This window comes from Cervus elaphus, chromosome 3, assembly GCF_910594005.1.
Source record: "Cervus elaphus chromosome 3, mCerEla1.1, whole genome shotgun sequence".
NCBI classification, from domain to species: domain Eukaryota; kingdom Metazoa; phylum Chordata; class Mammalia; order Artiodactyla; family Cervidae; genus Cervus; species Cervus elaphus.
The window spans coordinates 35,778,193-35,795,605 of NC_057817.1; the positions used below are offsets into that span (position 1 = coordinate 35,778,193).

The 17,413-nt window shown below is 38.1% G+C and overlaps 1 protein-coding gene across 3 annotated transcripts in view; it reads right to left on the reverse strand.

Moving 5' to 3' along the window:
* Nucleotides 1–17,413, reverse strand: part of TMEM117 (transmembrane protein 117) — a 569,518-nt gene that overhangs the window by 449,342 nt on the left and 102,763 nt on the right. For 2 of the 3 annotated variants that reach the window (XM_043886463.1, XM_043886454.1), the window contains one exon: nucleotides 4,790–4,922. In XM_043886463.1, the coding sequence (XP_043742398.1) occupies nucleotides 4,790–4,922 (133 nt within the window). Of the gene's footprint in view, nucleotides 1–4,762; nucleotides 4,923–17,413 lie in introns of those variants that run through there. The other variant, XM_043886473.1, reaches the window with a different exon arrangement.

Consider the following 17,413-nt stretch of genomic DNA (forward strand, 5'->3'; position numbering starts at 1 on the left):
TTTTTCTTGATCTTTGGGTAAGCACAACTATGCATTTATAAGGAGTCTATCAGGATGTGGGGAACCCTGGACAGCTACAAGCAAAAAAATAAAACTGGACTACTTTCCCAAACCATACACAAAAACTCAAAATGGATTAAAGACTTAAGTGTAAGACCTGAGACCATAAAACTCCCAGGAGAAAACATAGGCAGTATGTTCTTTTCTATAAGTCTTAGCAATATTTTTTTTGGATCTGTCTCCTCATGCAAGGGAAACAAAAGTGAAAATAAACAAATGGGACTACATCAAACTATAAAACTTTTGTACAGGGAAGGAAACTATCAATAAAATGAAAAGGCCACCTACTGAATAGGAGAAGATATGTGCAAACAATATATTTGATAAAGGGTCAATATTCAAAATATACAAAGAACTCACATAACTCAACATTAAAAAATAAGATTTAACAATGGGCAAAGGACCAGAATACACATTTGGTCTCCAAAGACACACAGATGACCAATAGGCACTTGAAAAGATGCTCATCATCACTAACCATCAGAGAAACACAAATAAAAACCACAGTGAGATATCATCTCACAACTGTCAGAATGGCTATCATCAAAAAGACGATAAATAACAAGTGTTGATGAGGAAGTGAAGAAAAGGGAACCCTTGTATATTTTGGTGGGAATGTACATTGGTGCCACAATGGAAAACAGTATGGAGAGTCCTCAAAAAAAATAAAAATAGAACTACCATATGATCTAGCATTTTTACTTCTTGGTATCTATATCCCAAAAATAAAAACACTAATTTGAAAAGATATATGCACCCCTATGTTCACTGCCCAACATTATTTATAATAGCCAATATATGGAAAGAACCTAAATATCCATCCATATATGAATGGATAAAGAAGATGTGGTATTACATATACAATGGAATGTTAATCTTAATAAAATAAATGGAACTTTGCCACTACAACAGAATGGATGGATCTAGAGAGTATTGCACTAATGGAAATAAGTCAGAGAAAGACAAACACTGTATGATCTCACTTTTATGTGCAATCTGAAAAACAAAACAAAGGCACAAGAAAATAAAATGAAGACAGTCACAGATACAGAGAAACAACAGGTGTTTGTCAGAAGGGAGGGAGGTGATGGGGTGAAATAGATGAAGGAGACTAAGAGGTACAAGCTCCCAGCTATAAAATAAATAAGCCACAAGTATGTAATATAAAGCATAAGGAACATGGTCAACAATACTGTAATAACTCTGTATGGGGACAGATGTTACGAGACTTATCACGGTGATCATTTCATAATGTACGCAAATGCCAAATCACTTAGGCAGTGCATCTGAAACAGACATAATATTACCCGCCAACTATATTTCAATCAGTCAGTGTTAATCACATATAAAAGAGAAAAATAAACAAATAATATGAAACGAGAGGGGGAAAGGTCTAAGGCTGTTCTGAATTTTTAAGCGTCTCTAAATGTCTTTTAGGAGGAGAGGCTTCAGGTTAGCTAGTCGGCCACCCTGTCAAAAGGAAGTTGCTTATAAAATGTCTAGATGTAAAACTCTGCCCAGGCTGAGAGCCTTCTCTGCAGCAGAACCCTCACCTGCAACCTCACACATTAATGGAAGATAAATTTAGTTTCATCTTGGTGACTTAGAGGTTACGACAGCAGCACTTCGGTGGCAGGAGACATGGAGCGGTGGAAGCAGAATCAAAGATGAGAGGAACAGGGGTTGTCTGAACCTGGGTCCCTTAAGCCCATCTCTAATTCTCCTCTTACCCCCTTCATCTCATTGCCTCTCAGCTTAGCTCCCCACAGGCAGCTGAAGCCATGAGTGAGTACATACCTCAAGAAATTCATTGCAAAGAGAACTCTAGGAGCAGGCAACTTGACTATCAAGTAAGCTGTGGCTAAAACTATTGAGGTTCTGATCAAATAAATCTAGGGATTTTGTTCCTGGTAATAAGGGATCAAGGGACTCTGGTTCAGCCTAGATTTACAATCAATTCTAAAATTGGGGTGCGGGGTGGAGGAAAAAAGCAAATCATTCTAGGGCAACATCTTTTTTTCCTGTCTTAAATCCTAAATTCACTCTTTGTAGGCCTAACAGATTCTGTTCTAGAAAGGAGATCTAAACTACATCAACAAAAGCTTAGCCATCATAGAAAATCCTTGAAGTCCTCTTTGGAACAGTTCTAGACCAATATTCCTAGAAAGATCTACAGACCAGTACACATAAGAATCTTCAATGCAAATCAGATACAGGGTAAAGAATCCTGAATTCCTCTTTACCACTACCAATCCTCTGATAGAAAATCTGTCAATCATGATATCTGTGAGCCTGCTATCCTTTCTGTACCCTCTGGCTCCATCACTCCCTGCCTTAAACAGGAGAAGCAATGCCTCCGATAACATGGAACATCTACCTCAAAGGCACAGTGGTATCCACCTGCTCTGAGAACTGATTTTCCTCAAGGTTTGCAGTCCTACATTAAAGTGCTCACTAGTTCAAATGACATATGTCAAAATAATTAATAATACATCTTGTATAAATGGAGATTTAATTCTTTAATCTGCAGAACTAAACCATTTTTCCTTTGGTTGGATTTCTTTTTCAGTGGTACCATTAAAAATGTCCTCTCAAGAAAAGATCCTCTTCAACAAAGATGCAGCCTATTGGTGAAGAGTTCAAGAATTACAGAAGAATATGAAATACTATATTTAGTCTGAGAATAAAAGACAATCACCTTCCATTTTACTTAAGATACACATAAAAATTCTAAACTATTCTCTTCCTGCACATACCTACTACTTCTTTCAATTTTCAAATTCAGTTTGAATGACAAAAATACAAAGAAAGTTTCCATATCGTGTTGGAACAACAGGATCAACCATCCCTCAAATGTGTGCTAAACTTCGGGCAGGCTGTATTACTAGAATTCACTAGTTAATGGCTCAACACCTTCTCTATTATTGCTTGAGTGATGAAACCTCTCTGGTCCTCAGTTTCTTGATCTGTAAAATGGAGATAATAAAAATACCTATTTTAGAGGGGTCCTGTGAGGTCTGAAACAATTCAGGTCTGTTACTGAGTGGTCGATTCTTGCTAATTCTCACTAAAATTAGCTTTATTATTATCTGTGAGTGCTTTACAATGTGCCAGGGAATCTGCATTGCTGCATTTATTACTTTTAAATCTGCTTCTTTCTTCAGAATAAGCACTTCTGTTTATCACAGACCTCATTTAGTTCCATTTTAAAAAAGAGAGCAGAATCAAATGAAAAGTCAACTTCTAAGCAAAGGATATATTTTATATACAAACAGTATTTAAAATTTTATTTCCAGCAACAGCTTAGAAAAAGTAAGTTTTACATAGATCCCCTCCACTTCTGGTCCCAGGGGTAAGAATGTACAATTCTCCTGAGACTTTTCTTTAAAAACTTATTTTGTAGTGGGGTATAGCCAATTAACTAACAGCACTGTGATAGTTTCAGAACAGTGAAGGGACTCAGCCATACATATACATGCATCCATTCAGAGACTTTCAACTGGGTTAGGTAATTCCAAGAACACCATTACCCGTTTCATTACACAGGTACTGTTCTAAGGCTGAGGCTTATTCTGACTAGCCATGGGTTAGAATCTGCAATTCCACTATTTAAAAATAGACCCAGTATGAATGGTATCATTTGAAGCCCAAGAAATAACTAACAGATGATGGGTTTTAATAGCTTCCTAAAGCCTGAATGTTTGATCTATTAAACAATCACATTCTTGAATTTACCGCTTGTGAGTACGGACTGAAGTATAAATCTTGTGAAATACCTGCTTTTCCTTGACTATTCATCTCCTTTAATGGTGCGGGGAAAAACTAATAAAGTTTTAATTGAGCCATCCCTCTCAGCATTGAACAGTGGTGGCTAAAATCTATACATAACATCAAAACAATTGCACCATAGAGCTGGTCGACAGACGTGTTTTTACTACATTTAGAAGAAAAGGGTATTAGCTGGCTTTCCAATCTATTGGGGAGAATAGATCAAAACTTTCCTTAGGAACTGTTTCAGTGCACAACAAATATCTAAGGTGGTTACTTATTGTCACTAATCGAATTCTTAACACTGTAAATTAAGCCATTCTCCTTGTATTGTGCCCTTAAAACTTAAAAAGAGCAAACCAATAACTGGAGAAGTTTAAAAAAATCTACAATCTACTTGTTAGCACATCTTCATGCCATGGTGATTTGATTAGTGATTTGATAAGTATAGATTACAACCCTGGACTTAATACACGGTGGCCCACTTTTAAAATGGCCCATTTATAACAAAGGTCTCTCTGTTGCAACTGCCAGAGAGTTGAAAAAAAAAAAAACCTTCCACCAGTATAAAAAAAAACCTTTTTTTAGCCATGCATTGTAGAGCAGTGAAACTGTAAACGTGGAGACCTTCATTTCAGCACAGTTCTACTGACTGTGTGACTATAAACAAGTCAAGATTTCCTGATTCTCATATTCTGTCTCTATAGTAAGGTTACTGCCTGCTCTCAAACCACCCCAAGAGAAGACCTAAAGAATAAGGAACACAATGTAAGTATTATAAAATGTTATAAGCTTCTTGGAGAAAAGACTCTACATGTCTTATATAAGAAAAATTCATAAATATATTTTAAGATATAAAATTGATAATGAAGATTCAGGCTACCACAAACTAAAAAGTTACTGACTTCTTACGAGTTTCAAATATAACACTCACCACAGGAGAAGGGGAAAGGTAACCTACCCCATTGTCCCATCCATCAGAAGAATCGTGTTGTATACGTGAGAAAAGATGAAGAGAAAGAGAATTGTGCTGAAGAACATTGTCATCCATGACCCATGATCCTCACGAAACATTTTTAACCGGAGCAACTGACCTGCAATATAATTATTATTGGACATCAGTGTACCTTGCAACTCAAAATACATACAGCATTGCTTTGTTTTAGTTAATTTCTTTTATCTCACTAATATTCTGAAGTCTTAGACCCTAGCACTTGTCTTACAGAGAAACTACTACCTAAGGTCCTTATTGCTCTTTTGTAAATAGATGATGAAGTCCAAGACAATCTCCACCTCATCATTCTAGAGCAAATACTAGCATGAAAATCTAGTGTACAGAGAGCGCTCATTATGCTGGCATGAAAATAAGATTAATTAGAACACTTACCTTATATTTTTTATTTCAGAAATATGTTTTTGGTTCATTTACTGAAACTACTTAAGTAAGGCAAATGGTAAACATGTTGCATAAATTCTTAATTCCCTTTTGCTCCCACAGGCCCATTCCCAGTACTGGTCAAATGATAGGTAAATTTCACTTATATTAAAGCACATGAAAATGTGAACAGTAAAAATGAAGTCTCTATCATGAGAGTCAGAAGGCTTACTAGCCTTACTCGTAGCTAAAATATCCATTCCACATACAGGCTGGTGCACAAGTGTGTGGGGTCTGGCAGCATGCACATGTGTTATGGAGTCAGTGTGGTTCCCAGCAAAACATGATTTCTAATCATGCCTAATATCTGTTTACAAAGATAATTACTAAAAATGGAGAGAATGGTCATTAACCTATGGCAAAGGAGGCCAGAACACACAACGGAAAAAAGACAGTCTCTTCAATAAGCGGTGCTTGGAAAACTGGACAGCGACACATAAAAGAATGAAATCAGAACACTCCCTAACACCATACACAAAAATAAACTCAAAATGGATTAAAGATCAATATGTAGAGCTGGAAACCACAAAACTCCTAAAGGAAAGCACAAGCAGAATACTGTCTCACTAAAATTGTAGCAATTTTGGATCTGTCTCTTAAACTGAAGGAAATAAAAGCAAAAATAAAAAACGGGACCTAATTAAAGTTAAAAGCTTTTGCACAGAGAAAAGGTGGAAGTGGTGCAGTCACTATGTCGTGTCCAACTCTTGTGACCCCATAGCCTGTTAGGCTCCTCTGTCCCTGGGATTCCCCAGGCAAGAATACTGGAATGGGTTGCTGTTTCCTTCTTCAGGGGATCTTCCAGACCCAGGGATCGAATCCAGATCTCCTGCAACACAGGTGGAATCTTAACTGACTGAGCCAAAGGTAACCATCAACAAAACAAAATGACAACTTGGGAGAAAACATTTGCAAATGATATGACTGACAATGAGTTAATATCCAAAATATATAAATAGGTCAAACAAGTGGACATCAAATAAATAAATAAATAACCTGATTGAAAAACAGGCAGAAGACCTGAATAGATATTTTTCCAAAGAAGACATGCTGATAGCCAACAGACACATGAAAAAATGCTCAGTATCACTTATCATCAGGGAAATGCAAGTCAAAACTAAAATGCGCTATCATCTCACATCTATCACAATGGCTATTATTAAAAAGAACACAAATAACAAATGTTGGCAGGGATGTGGAGAAAAGGGAACCCCTTTACACTACAGATGGGAATGTACACTGGCACAGCCACTATGGAAAACAGTATGGAGGTTTCTCAAAAAACTAAACATAGCGCTACCATTTGACTCAGCAACTCCACTCCGGGGTATATAACCAAATGAGCCAAAAAACACTACCTCAAAAACATACATGAATCCCAATGTTCACAGTAACATTATTTGCAATTGTTAAGATATGGAAACAACGTAAGTGTCCATCAACATATGAATACACACACACACACACATACATAAGGAATAAGGCCATAATGGAGAATGAAATTTTGCTATTTGCAATAACATGGATGAACTTGGAGGGTATTACGCTAAATAAAAGTCAGACCAAAAGATAAATACTGTATGATATCAGTTATATGTAGAGCCTAAAAAATAAAACAATCTAGTAAACATAATAACAATGAAAAAAGCAGACCCACAGATAGAGGGAACCAACTAGTAGTTACCAGTGAGGAGAAGGAAAGGGGAGGGGCAATACAGGGATTAAGAGGTACAAACTATTATGTATAAAATAAGCTACAGGATATACTGTACAACACAAGGAATATGCCCAATATTTTATAACATCTATAAGTGGAGCATAACCTTTAAACACTGTGAAACACTACATTTTATACCTATAACATATAATACTCTACATGAACCACACTTCAATAAAAAAAGAGAAAATGTTAAAATGCAAATACTTCAAGGAGGAAAATGTATTAAGATGAATACTAAAGTAAAAATTACTGGTATCACAAATAGGCCAGATAAATATTATGATTTATGATAAAGAGAACTGAGAGCACTAGTATCCTGAAAGGTGAGGAAGATTTAAAAAAACAAACAAGATTAAGAAAAAATAAACATAGGCCATCCTGGTTTCTCCTAAGAGAAAGTTTATCCAAATAATGAGAAAAGAGATGATGCACATATAGGAACTACAATTAAAATAGGGTAGGTCTGAAATCTTATAGTAAAATTTTTCATGAGAGAAAATATTTCTTTTTGATGATATGTCAAAGCTATGGGAAAATATATATATATTTCCATCTGGAAAATATCTCTCTAGGGACAGACAGTAGCTCTCACATAGGTTTCTGAGCATAGGAAGAAATCATCTTTTAAGATTTAACCAATTTTCCCTCACCCCTTTCTTTTACTAAAAGAGCACTTTAGATTTCATTTGGAAACCAGGCCAACAGAAACATTACCCCAGCTAAAACTTTAAATGGAGCAAATATGGGCGATTTGGTTGCCTCACCTGGTTTCTTGGCCTGTACAAGAGAAGCAAAGGACAAATCTGAAAGTCAGAGGCAAAGTGAATTATAACTGAGAGAAGAATGTTTCAGAAGAAAATGTTCTACTGAAGCAAAGAATACTGATGCTGCAAATTACAGCCTTACACAACTTGTGATAATTGAATCAATAATTATAGAAATCCAGGGAATTGCAAGTCTCCACACAACACCTTGTCAGGAATATTATAAATAGATATTAAACAGAGAGTGCTTGAGAGTGAAAAATCCATGCCACTAATATCTTAAAGCAAACTGCAAAGAATATCATTCATTCTTTGAACAAATATTGAATGTGTGTTTCTTACATGCCAGCTGCGGATCAAGGGGCTAGAGGTACAGCAGTGAGCAGGTCAGGAAGATGTTCAAAGTCAGCCATCATCTGAGCAATTAATGAAAATGTGATCTTATTTTAGACTGATGGACTCAGTGTTCTCTTTGCTGCAAGTCTTTCAGCCTTGATCTATTTATTTAATTCAGCAGTTGACATGTTGAAGAACTGCTAAGGCCAGAAATTAGAGTTCTTTGAAATTAAAATGTGAATTTCTTTCTTAACATATGCATATGTCAAAAATGTCACTAATGGATATACTTTAAAAGTCAAAGACTCAAGAGTGCTTTGCAAATAAAATACAGTGGGTTAACTGTACATGGCGACTGAAATAATAAAGAGTTAGTAAAACGAGAGATGTGACAGGATCATTTATGCTGTCATTGCTGAACTCATTGCCTGGCACTAATTTCAGTCATTACAGCCATTATAACAAAATGGCAGGCTAATATGACTTGCAATTCACTTGAAACACACAATAAAAGAGCTTCAATATATTAAGGGCAGAACCAGAGTGACCCAAATGTTGAGTCAAATCATATTCAAAAAAAAAATTTCCCATAACCTATTTCAAGGTTAACTCATTGAGTGACCATCCTAATGCTAGAAATATGTATACACGGACTGTCATCAGTTGACTCCCCATCAATTTAATCAAACCAGGAACCTCAGAGAGTTACCTAAGGACGTCACATGAAAGTGACCTATCTCCACCCTGTGGTGTGACCACACATCTGGTTTCCCTGGGACAGCAGTGGCTTGTGACTCTTGTCCTGGCATAATTATTAAGAGTGTCCCCTTCCTTTCTGAAGCGTAGCGGTTTGGACAGTAAGTTATATGCCACCTTTCATATAGGTAAAAGAATTCAGAATTTTTTAACACTCTTCTTTAGAGGAGATTCAGGAGATACCCGAGTGAAAACAGTCAACTGAAATAAGACATCACTAAGAGGGATACATCACTGACAAGGTGATAAATGACTTTTAATCATATGTATATTTGTAAATCTTACTGTATGTTTATGTTACTAATAAAATGTGTCTTGGACTGTATGGGCCATCACCTCTGATATGGTCAAGGTAATTGGAAAACAAATCTTAAAATGATCGGCAGCATTAAAGAGGTACACAAGTCTATGCGTTAGAAGAGAGGGTTGGAGGGTACAGTGATTAATTGTCACAAATGTTGTTTTAAAGTACCGAAATAGCCTAGAATCTCAGAATCTTTCCTGGAGATACAGTAGGTTTAGAACCACTAAGAATCATAAGATTCTAACAAGGATAATGACCTAAAAGCTAATTTTAAAACATATGATGAGCTCACATGTATTGTGGAAGATGGAAGTAGATAGGTGTAAGAGAATTAGGGAGAAACTACTTTGTTTCTTGGGTTTTTTACTGCTGTGTTCTCATCAGCAAAAGAACAGAAAGGAACATTTGCTCTTTACCTCACAGCCAGACTTGTATGCTAAGTTCTGGGTCCCTTTTCTTTAGAAGCAGTTTTCAGCAGGAGACCTTGAACAAAGAAATAAACTAAACAACCTCAGAGGAGAAGGACTAAGCTAAACTAAGAGGAGAAGGAGAAGCATTAGTGCTTCCAGTTAAGAGATGGGGGTACTCCTGGGAAGTTGTTGAAGCAAGGTTGAGTAGAGGGCTTCTAGATTCAGAGAGGATACAAAGATTCTGGTCTCCAAGGTGGCAGAACCTCACGTGGGTTTGAGTCCATGGATGCTGGTAAAGGTCAAAGCATCAAGGGTCATGGCCTTGGAATTCAAGTAAAGAGACCGAGCTGGCCTCGAGGGAAGAGCAACCAGTAGAGCAGCCACCCACTTTCATTAGGAACACAGCAGCCGGGGGAGGACTCCAGCAGTCTGTTGGTGGAGGTCATCAAGAGGACACGACTGCTGGCTGCCCCAGGAACAGAACCCGGGCAGTGAGAGTTTCCTCGCCCCCGTTCCTGGACTTGGGGTATACGCTGCCCACAGTCTCCCTGTGCTTGTAGGCTAAGTCGCTTCAGTCGTGTCCAACTCTGCGACCCCACAGACTGTAACCCATCAGGCTCCTCTGTCCATGGGAGTTTCCAGGCAGGAATACCGAGTGTGTTGCCATTTCTTCCTCCAAAGGGTCTTCGCAGTCCAGGGATTGAACCTGCATCTTCTTCGGCTCCTGCACTGCAGACAGACTCTTTACTGTTGAGCCACTGGGGAAGCCCACACTGTTCCCCTAATGGAAACCATTTCCAAGAACACAGTCTTAAGAGAGAAACGTGTTTTTGAGACCATCAGGATGGACTATATGACTGAACCCATTGAAGACCTCTGTATAAACCTCTGATTCTGGTGTGTGGATGCAGAGATCTACTGTCTTGCGACCACTCGAGATAAGCCTCACACATAAGTTCCTTTGCTTGCTAAGCCTACCAATCTGGAGCAGTCTGCTTCATGCTTTGGTCTGTTCCTTCCCTCCTTGTACAGGGCCAGTTTCAGATTTCACCAGCAAGTTCCTGAGGTTGCAAACCTACACGCTTTTAGATGGCATCATTGTGCCAAAGACCATCACCAAAGCAGCAATAGGAGAGGGGAAGGACAGGTGAATGCAGACTCAAGGGTTTATTTCCAGGACTCAATAAGCCTTGGGACTGCTTTAAATTTTAGAGATAAGAAGGATGCTCTAAAAATTACCAGTTTTGTACTCTCTGTTCACCTCAGTAAGTAGGAAGTCTGAGCAAGATATTTAATTTAGAGGAGAAAATGTGGCATTACACATACTATCCTGACCAGGAAATATGAAAGGAGGCACTTTCCTCAAGAAGATGCCAAACTGAAGCTAACACTACTATTCATGAAGTCTTCTGCTCCAAAATCTCCTATATACAATGTGTCAATTACACGCATAATTTATATGTGCAACTACTTAATGTATACATACATATAATGTATACATATAATATACATATAATGTATACATACATATAATGTATACATAAAGTATACATATACATAATATACATTGTGTACATAATATGTATATAATTATGTACATACTGGTATACATAATTTGCAGTTATTTAAAGGAATATATTTAATTTGCTGCAGTCAAAACTCAATCAAAGTCAGCACAGCAGGCAACCTACACACCGGTAAGAATATTCTATGTTGCCAATAACAAAAACAATGGTTCCAAACCCTTGCTTTTTATCACTATGGAATACTTGGGCTTCTGATGTACTCCAAAAATGGTGTTACACAATATTGTAAAGTAATTAGCCTCCAACTAATAAAAATAAATGGAAAAAAAAAGAGAAAAAATACGTTAAATAGATACCATTGTAAAATTTAAATAAATAAAACAGAAAACTAGTATCAGCTTAAATTATAATAAGTTGATCTTTATGGCTTCTCACATTTTCTGAAAAAAAAAAAAAAAGATATTTGTTCCCTGAACAAAAAATAATTTTCTCCTTACTATAAATGTTTAGAAAATAATGTAGATTTAGTTTAACTAAACAATAATATGACTTCAAGAAAGGCTTGATCCCCCACTCAAACAATACGGACCAAGGCTTGATTTATCTCTGTTTCCCAGCTCATTCTTCAGGGTGGGGTCCCATCTTAACCAGCTCCTTCAACACATTTGCACATAATTTTTGTAATTTTAAAATGACTGTAGCAATCCTGAGGAATGTGTCTTCATTTTTGTCTAGGGAGAAATGATTTGTGGGAGCATTTCTCAAGAAAATCATATGATTAACTCTACCTGGGCTTGTTTGGATCCTGAACCAATAACCATAGCCAGAATTATGAAAAGCAATGATTAGCTAAGCCTATGTCACATGCTTCACTCCCAGAGCCAGACAAAATTAGTTCCCTAGCATTACACTGATCCACAAATGCAAGGCAAGTATTGCAAACAAGTTGAAAAAGGTGGAGCCCTACGAGGAAAAGTCCGTGGGTCCCTGAATCACTGCTTCAGACAGAAGTATCTGCCATGTTTTGGGCTTTATATGAGTGAGACATTCAAGTGAGATATAGTCACTCTATATTTTGTAGGATTTTATTACTGCAGCTAGTGTTGTCTTACCAGATACAAGATGATCAGTAAATCAAAGGCTCTGAGAAGGTAAGAAAGAAGGAATGGGGTTTATAATGGTCCAAGTTGTGGAATCTTTATTTCTTATCTTTCTTTATGTCCCCAGTATTCAGCAGAACACACAGTAAAATATTTTTATTGGATGAAATACTGATGGGCAGATTCTGGAAGGAAAATTAAGATCTGCCCTCAAGTCCTCCAAAACATTCTACAATATGCAGGGAAACGCATCTTGTTGGTGATGACGTAGTCATCTCTCAGATAATTCAACCTCAGAAAACCTAATGCTCAAGACTGTGAAGCTTACCGCCTGCGGTGCGTGCACCACACCTGTGTATAAGTTGCAAACAGTGAGGACCATGCTTGTCTTCCTCACCACTGGTGTCTCCATGGCGCTGACACACGGCACGTTTCAAAAAATAAATATTTGTCCAATAGATTAAAAAAGGAAGGGACACACAAACAAATGAGCAAACAATATTCCACTATACAACTAAAAACCCCCGTCATTGTAAATCTGGTGTCTAAACTACACCCACGTTTTGAGCCCTGTGGAGCCCTGTAGGTTAAGCTTCACCTCCTCCCCATTTTCTCCCCATCAATTAACCATGTCCTGAGATCCCAATTAACCACGTTCTGAGATCTGTTCCCTCCTATTCAGCACTAAACTCCTGTTTCCTTATCATACTTTCTTCTCCCCAGCACCCTTGTTTCGTGTGCACCCTAGATTTATTTTATATTTGCCCAACAAAACCCCAACTCTGACTCAGAGCTACAATTTGCTTTCTCCAATTTCAGTAAACTTCTGTGGGAAAAGCTACACCAATGGGTTGATGCACTACTACATAATCAAGACCCCCAACTTCTGCTGTTACCACAGCACTGCACATCAATACATCCATTTTAAATTACACCTCAAAGTTCCTACTAAGCCACTTTCACTCTCAGAATGTGGCCTTAGTCTCAACCTCAAGCAAATTTTGCTACCACTTAATATGACTTCCTTCAACTTTGTTCCCACTCACATCCATCCATCCATTTATCTACTTTCTCTGCTATTCCTACCGTCTTCTTTTGTTTTTCTCTGTGCTCTTCCTGCAAAAACATCACATCTGCTTTTAAAACCACAGCCTCCCCTCTTTTGGGGAGGGTATCTTGTTTCACCAACCATCTTTTCTCTCCTTCTTCTGTCCGATCTCTGTCTCTATGGGTTTTCTTCCCTCTGCCTCTTAAGCTTCTTAAGTCCATCCTAAAAACAGTGCTTTCTTGACCTCATGTCCTTGAACTACCATCCATACAATTTCCCTTCTCATCCAGACTTCAAGAGAGTAATCTTCATCAGTCCCCATCATGAGATCTTACATACAATGCAAGCACTATTGAAATTGTTCTGGCAAATGTTAATGGACCTCACCATTGCCAAATACAGTAGAAATAAACTGGCCTTCAATTTACAGGCTGCATCTGACACAGCAGTTACCCACTCTGTCCTTCTTGATACTCTACTTCTCTGGTTTCCCTGGCACCAAATATTCCTTGCGCTTTTTCTACTTTCTTGCTTATTCTCATCCATTTGTGGGGCATCTCTTCCACTTGTCACATAAACACCAATGTTCCCCACGGTCTGTCCTCCGTCTTTCTCTTTGTCATATCCCTATAGAGTCTCATTCACTCTGTGGGTTTAATATCCAGTATCTCCAGCATAGACTTTTCCTCCTGAGCTTCAGACTGGAAGAACAACCTACCCGCTGTATTCCTGGATGTCCTACTGTCGATTCAAACTCAGTATACAAGAAAGAATCCAGGATGCCGTGGTGGGCCAGTGGCTAAGAATCTGCCTGCCAATGCAGGGGACACGGTTTCAATCCCCAGTCTGGAAAGATTTCACATGCCACGGGGCAACTAAACCCAAGCATCACAACTACTGAGCCCCCATGCACAAATATTGAGCCTATTCACCACCACCACTGAAGCTCACTCATCTCCAGCCTGTGCTCTGCAAGGAGAGGAGCCACTGCGACTGAAAAGCTTGCGCACCACAGAAGAGTAGCCCCCGCCTGCTGCAACTAGAGGAAGTCTGAGCACGGCAACAAAGACCCAGCACGGACAAAAAATAAATAAGTAAGTTAATTAAAAAATAAAAGAATTCAAAATTTCCACCTCTTGTCCCAGCACACCGTTTACCTATGACTCCAATCTGATCTTTCCCAACCCTAAATCCACCCCTACTTCTGACTTCATCATCTTATCATTTTCAAAATGACAAGGTTAGATTCATTCTCGATTGTTGATTCCTGCACACCTTCCATTTCCATCGACAGTCTTATTATTTTATAAACTTCCATGCATCCTCTTCTCCCATAATTTGTTGCAGCGGGACTGTGGCAAAAATCTGACTGGTCTTCCTTACTCCAGCCTCCTTTCCCATCTCAATCCACCCACAATAGAGCTAACTAAAACATAACTATGGTCATACTACCCCTTCACTTTAAATCTTTCAGTGACCACTCCTCACCTAAAGAATAAAATGCAAGTTCCTTACCATGGTATAGAAGGCATTGCTTGACCTGACCCAGGCTCATCTCTCTCACCAGCTTTCCCTCTAGTTCCATCAACACTAAACAGACATCAGTTTCCTACGTTCATGCTGAACACTCTGCTTGGGGTATTCTTCTTCCTCCATCACTTGAATAACACCTATATTTCCTGTGGACCTTAAAATTAAGGTCAGACATGATCTCCTCTAGGAAATCTCCTTCATTGTCAAATATTTCATATATTGGAGTAATAGCCAGAAGAGCTTACAGGATTGATTCTCACAGGAGGTGATAATTTTCCTCCAGTGAAGACAATGCATGCAATGATAGTCAAGCACAGTGTAAAAGGTTGGGTTACATGACTTTTATCTTGAGGACTGTTTTGTTAAATGAGAGATTAGTTCAAAGTCTGCTAACTCAAAAGTCTTTAGGTTACAAAAAGAAATTAGTCTTACTCGTTAAGAGACAAAGTATTACTTCTTATATTTTATCTATCATTGCATGCCTCTCTAAAATATAAAATGAACCCAAAGTAACACACTGATAAGATTCTTTAACATTAATATTTAACATTTTAAATATTAGCATACTTGACAATTAATATGTTCTATTTCCTAGGTCTAGAAGAGGATAAAGTGTAAAATGAAATTGGATCAGAGACTTAAAATTAATTGAACTTCACTTCTAATAAGACTAAAATAAGTATATGAAGAATTCATGACTGGTTTGTATAAATGTATAGTTTATAAGAAAATGATATTAATTTTAAAATGCTAACAGAATAAAAATAACAACAATTAGAGACTTAGTCCATGGATAGGACCCCGACAAAGAAAATTATATAACAAAACACACCAGAATATCATTAAGGATGAAGGCTATTCTAGTTAGGCAAACATAATTTTATATAATAAGTATAAAATGATGAAACTTTTCTACCCTGAGGACACCATTTCATTAATATTTAGATCAAATCTTCTTACTTCAGTGTACTAAGAATTTAAAAACATTGAACAGATGGCTATCATTCCTTATTAGAAGTAGGTGTTTACACAGAAAATATTTGTGATTCATTGAGTTTGACAGAAAATCAAATATGGTGAGTTGAAACATAATTGCGTATGAAACTAAAAATCATAATATGCATTATAAGTATAATGTATGTATTGTAACATGCATTATAATGTACACTTCAAAAGGTTCTAGAAAGAAAGGAGAATCAGACCATGTCCTCCACCATCTCCCAGAGTTTGCTCAAATTCACGTGCACTGAATCAGTGATGCTACCTAACCATCTCTTCCTCTGCTAACTCCTTCTCCTCTGTCCTTCAGTCTTTCCCAGTGAGTCAGCTCGTCACATCAGGGGGCCAAAGCACTGGCGCTTAAGCTTTTGCTTCAGTCCCTCCAATGAATATTCATTTCCTTTTGGAATGACAATATCATCACGATTATTAAAGATTTTGCATCATCATTATTATATGGACACCAGCTTTGATAAAAATAACATTTATACTTTTAAACTAGGTTTTAATTTAGTGTTGGGCATAATATTGATCCAACTGAAAAAGAAAAGTTAAACTGTCAAAAGACTAATCCCTTGAAGGCTGATCCATTTTTCCAAGCAATCCTGATCAATATGAGGCTCAGACATTGGCTCCCTGATCATAGGTGGTGATGGGACAGGAGGGACTGGCCCTCCCACAACCATACATATTGGGAAGGTTGGGAAGCCAAAATAAAGCCAAGAGCCAAAATTCTACCATGTACCCCAAGTTTCCTATTATTTGTATCCATGTATACTTGCCTGGAAAATCCCATGGATGGAGGAGCCTGGTAGGCTGCAGTCCATGGGGTTGCTAAGAGTCAGGCACGACTGAGTGACTTCACTTTCACTTTTCACTTTCATGCATTAGAGGAAATGGCAACCCACTCCAGTGTTCTTGCCTGAAGAATCCCAGGGACGGGGGAGCCTGGGGGGCTGCCGTCTATGGGGTCGCACAGAGTCGGACGCGACTGAAGCGACTTAGCAGCAGCAGCAGCAGCAGCAGCAGCATACATGACTTCATCACAACAAACTGTGGAAAATTCTGAAAGAGATGGGAATACCAGACCACCTGACCTGCCTCTTGAGAAACCAGTATGCAGGTCAGGAAGCAACAGTTAGAACTGCACATGGAACAACAGACTGGTTCCAAATCAGGAAAGGAGTATGTCAAGGCTACATATTGTCACCCTGCTTATTTAACTTATATGGAGAGTACGTCATGAGAAATGCTGGGCTGGAGGAAGCACAAGCTGGAATCAAGATCACTGGGAGAAATATCAATAACCTCAGATATGCAGATGACACCACACTTATGGCAGAAAGAGAAGAGGAACTAAAGAGCCTCTTGATGAAAGTGAAAGAGGAGAGTGAAGAAGTTGGCTTAAAACTCAACATTCAGAAAACTAAGATCATGGCGTCTGGCCCCATCACTTCATGGAAAATAGATGGGGAAACAATTGAAACAGTGAGAGACTTTATTTTGGGGAGCTCCAAAATCACTGCAGATGGTGGCTGCAGCCATGAAATTAAAAGACACTTGCTTTTTGGAAGAAAAGTTATGACCAACCTAGACAGCATATTAAAAAGCAGAGGCATTACTTTGCCAGCAAAGGTCCGTCTAGTCAAAGCTA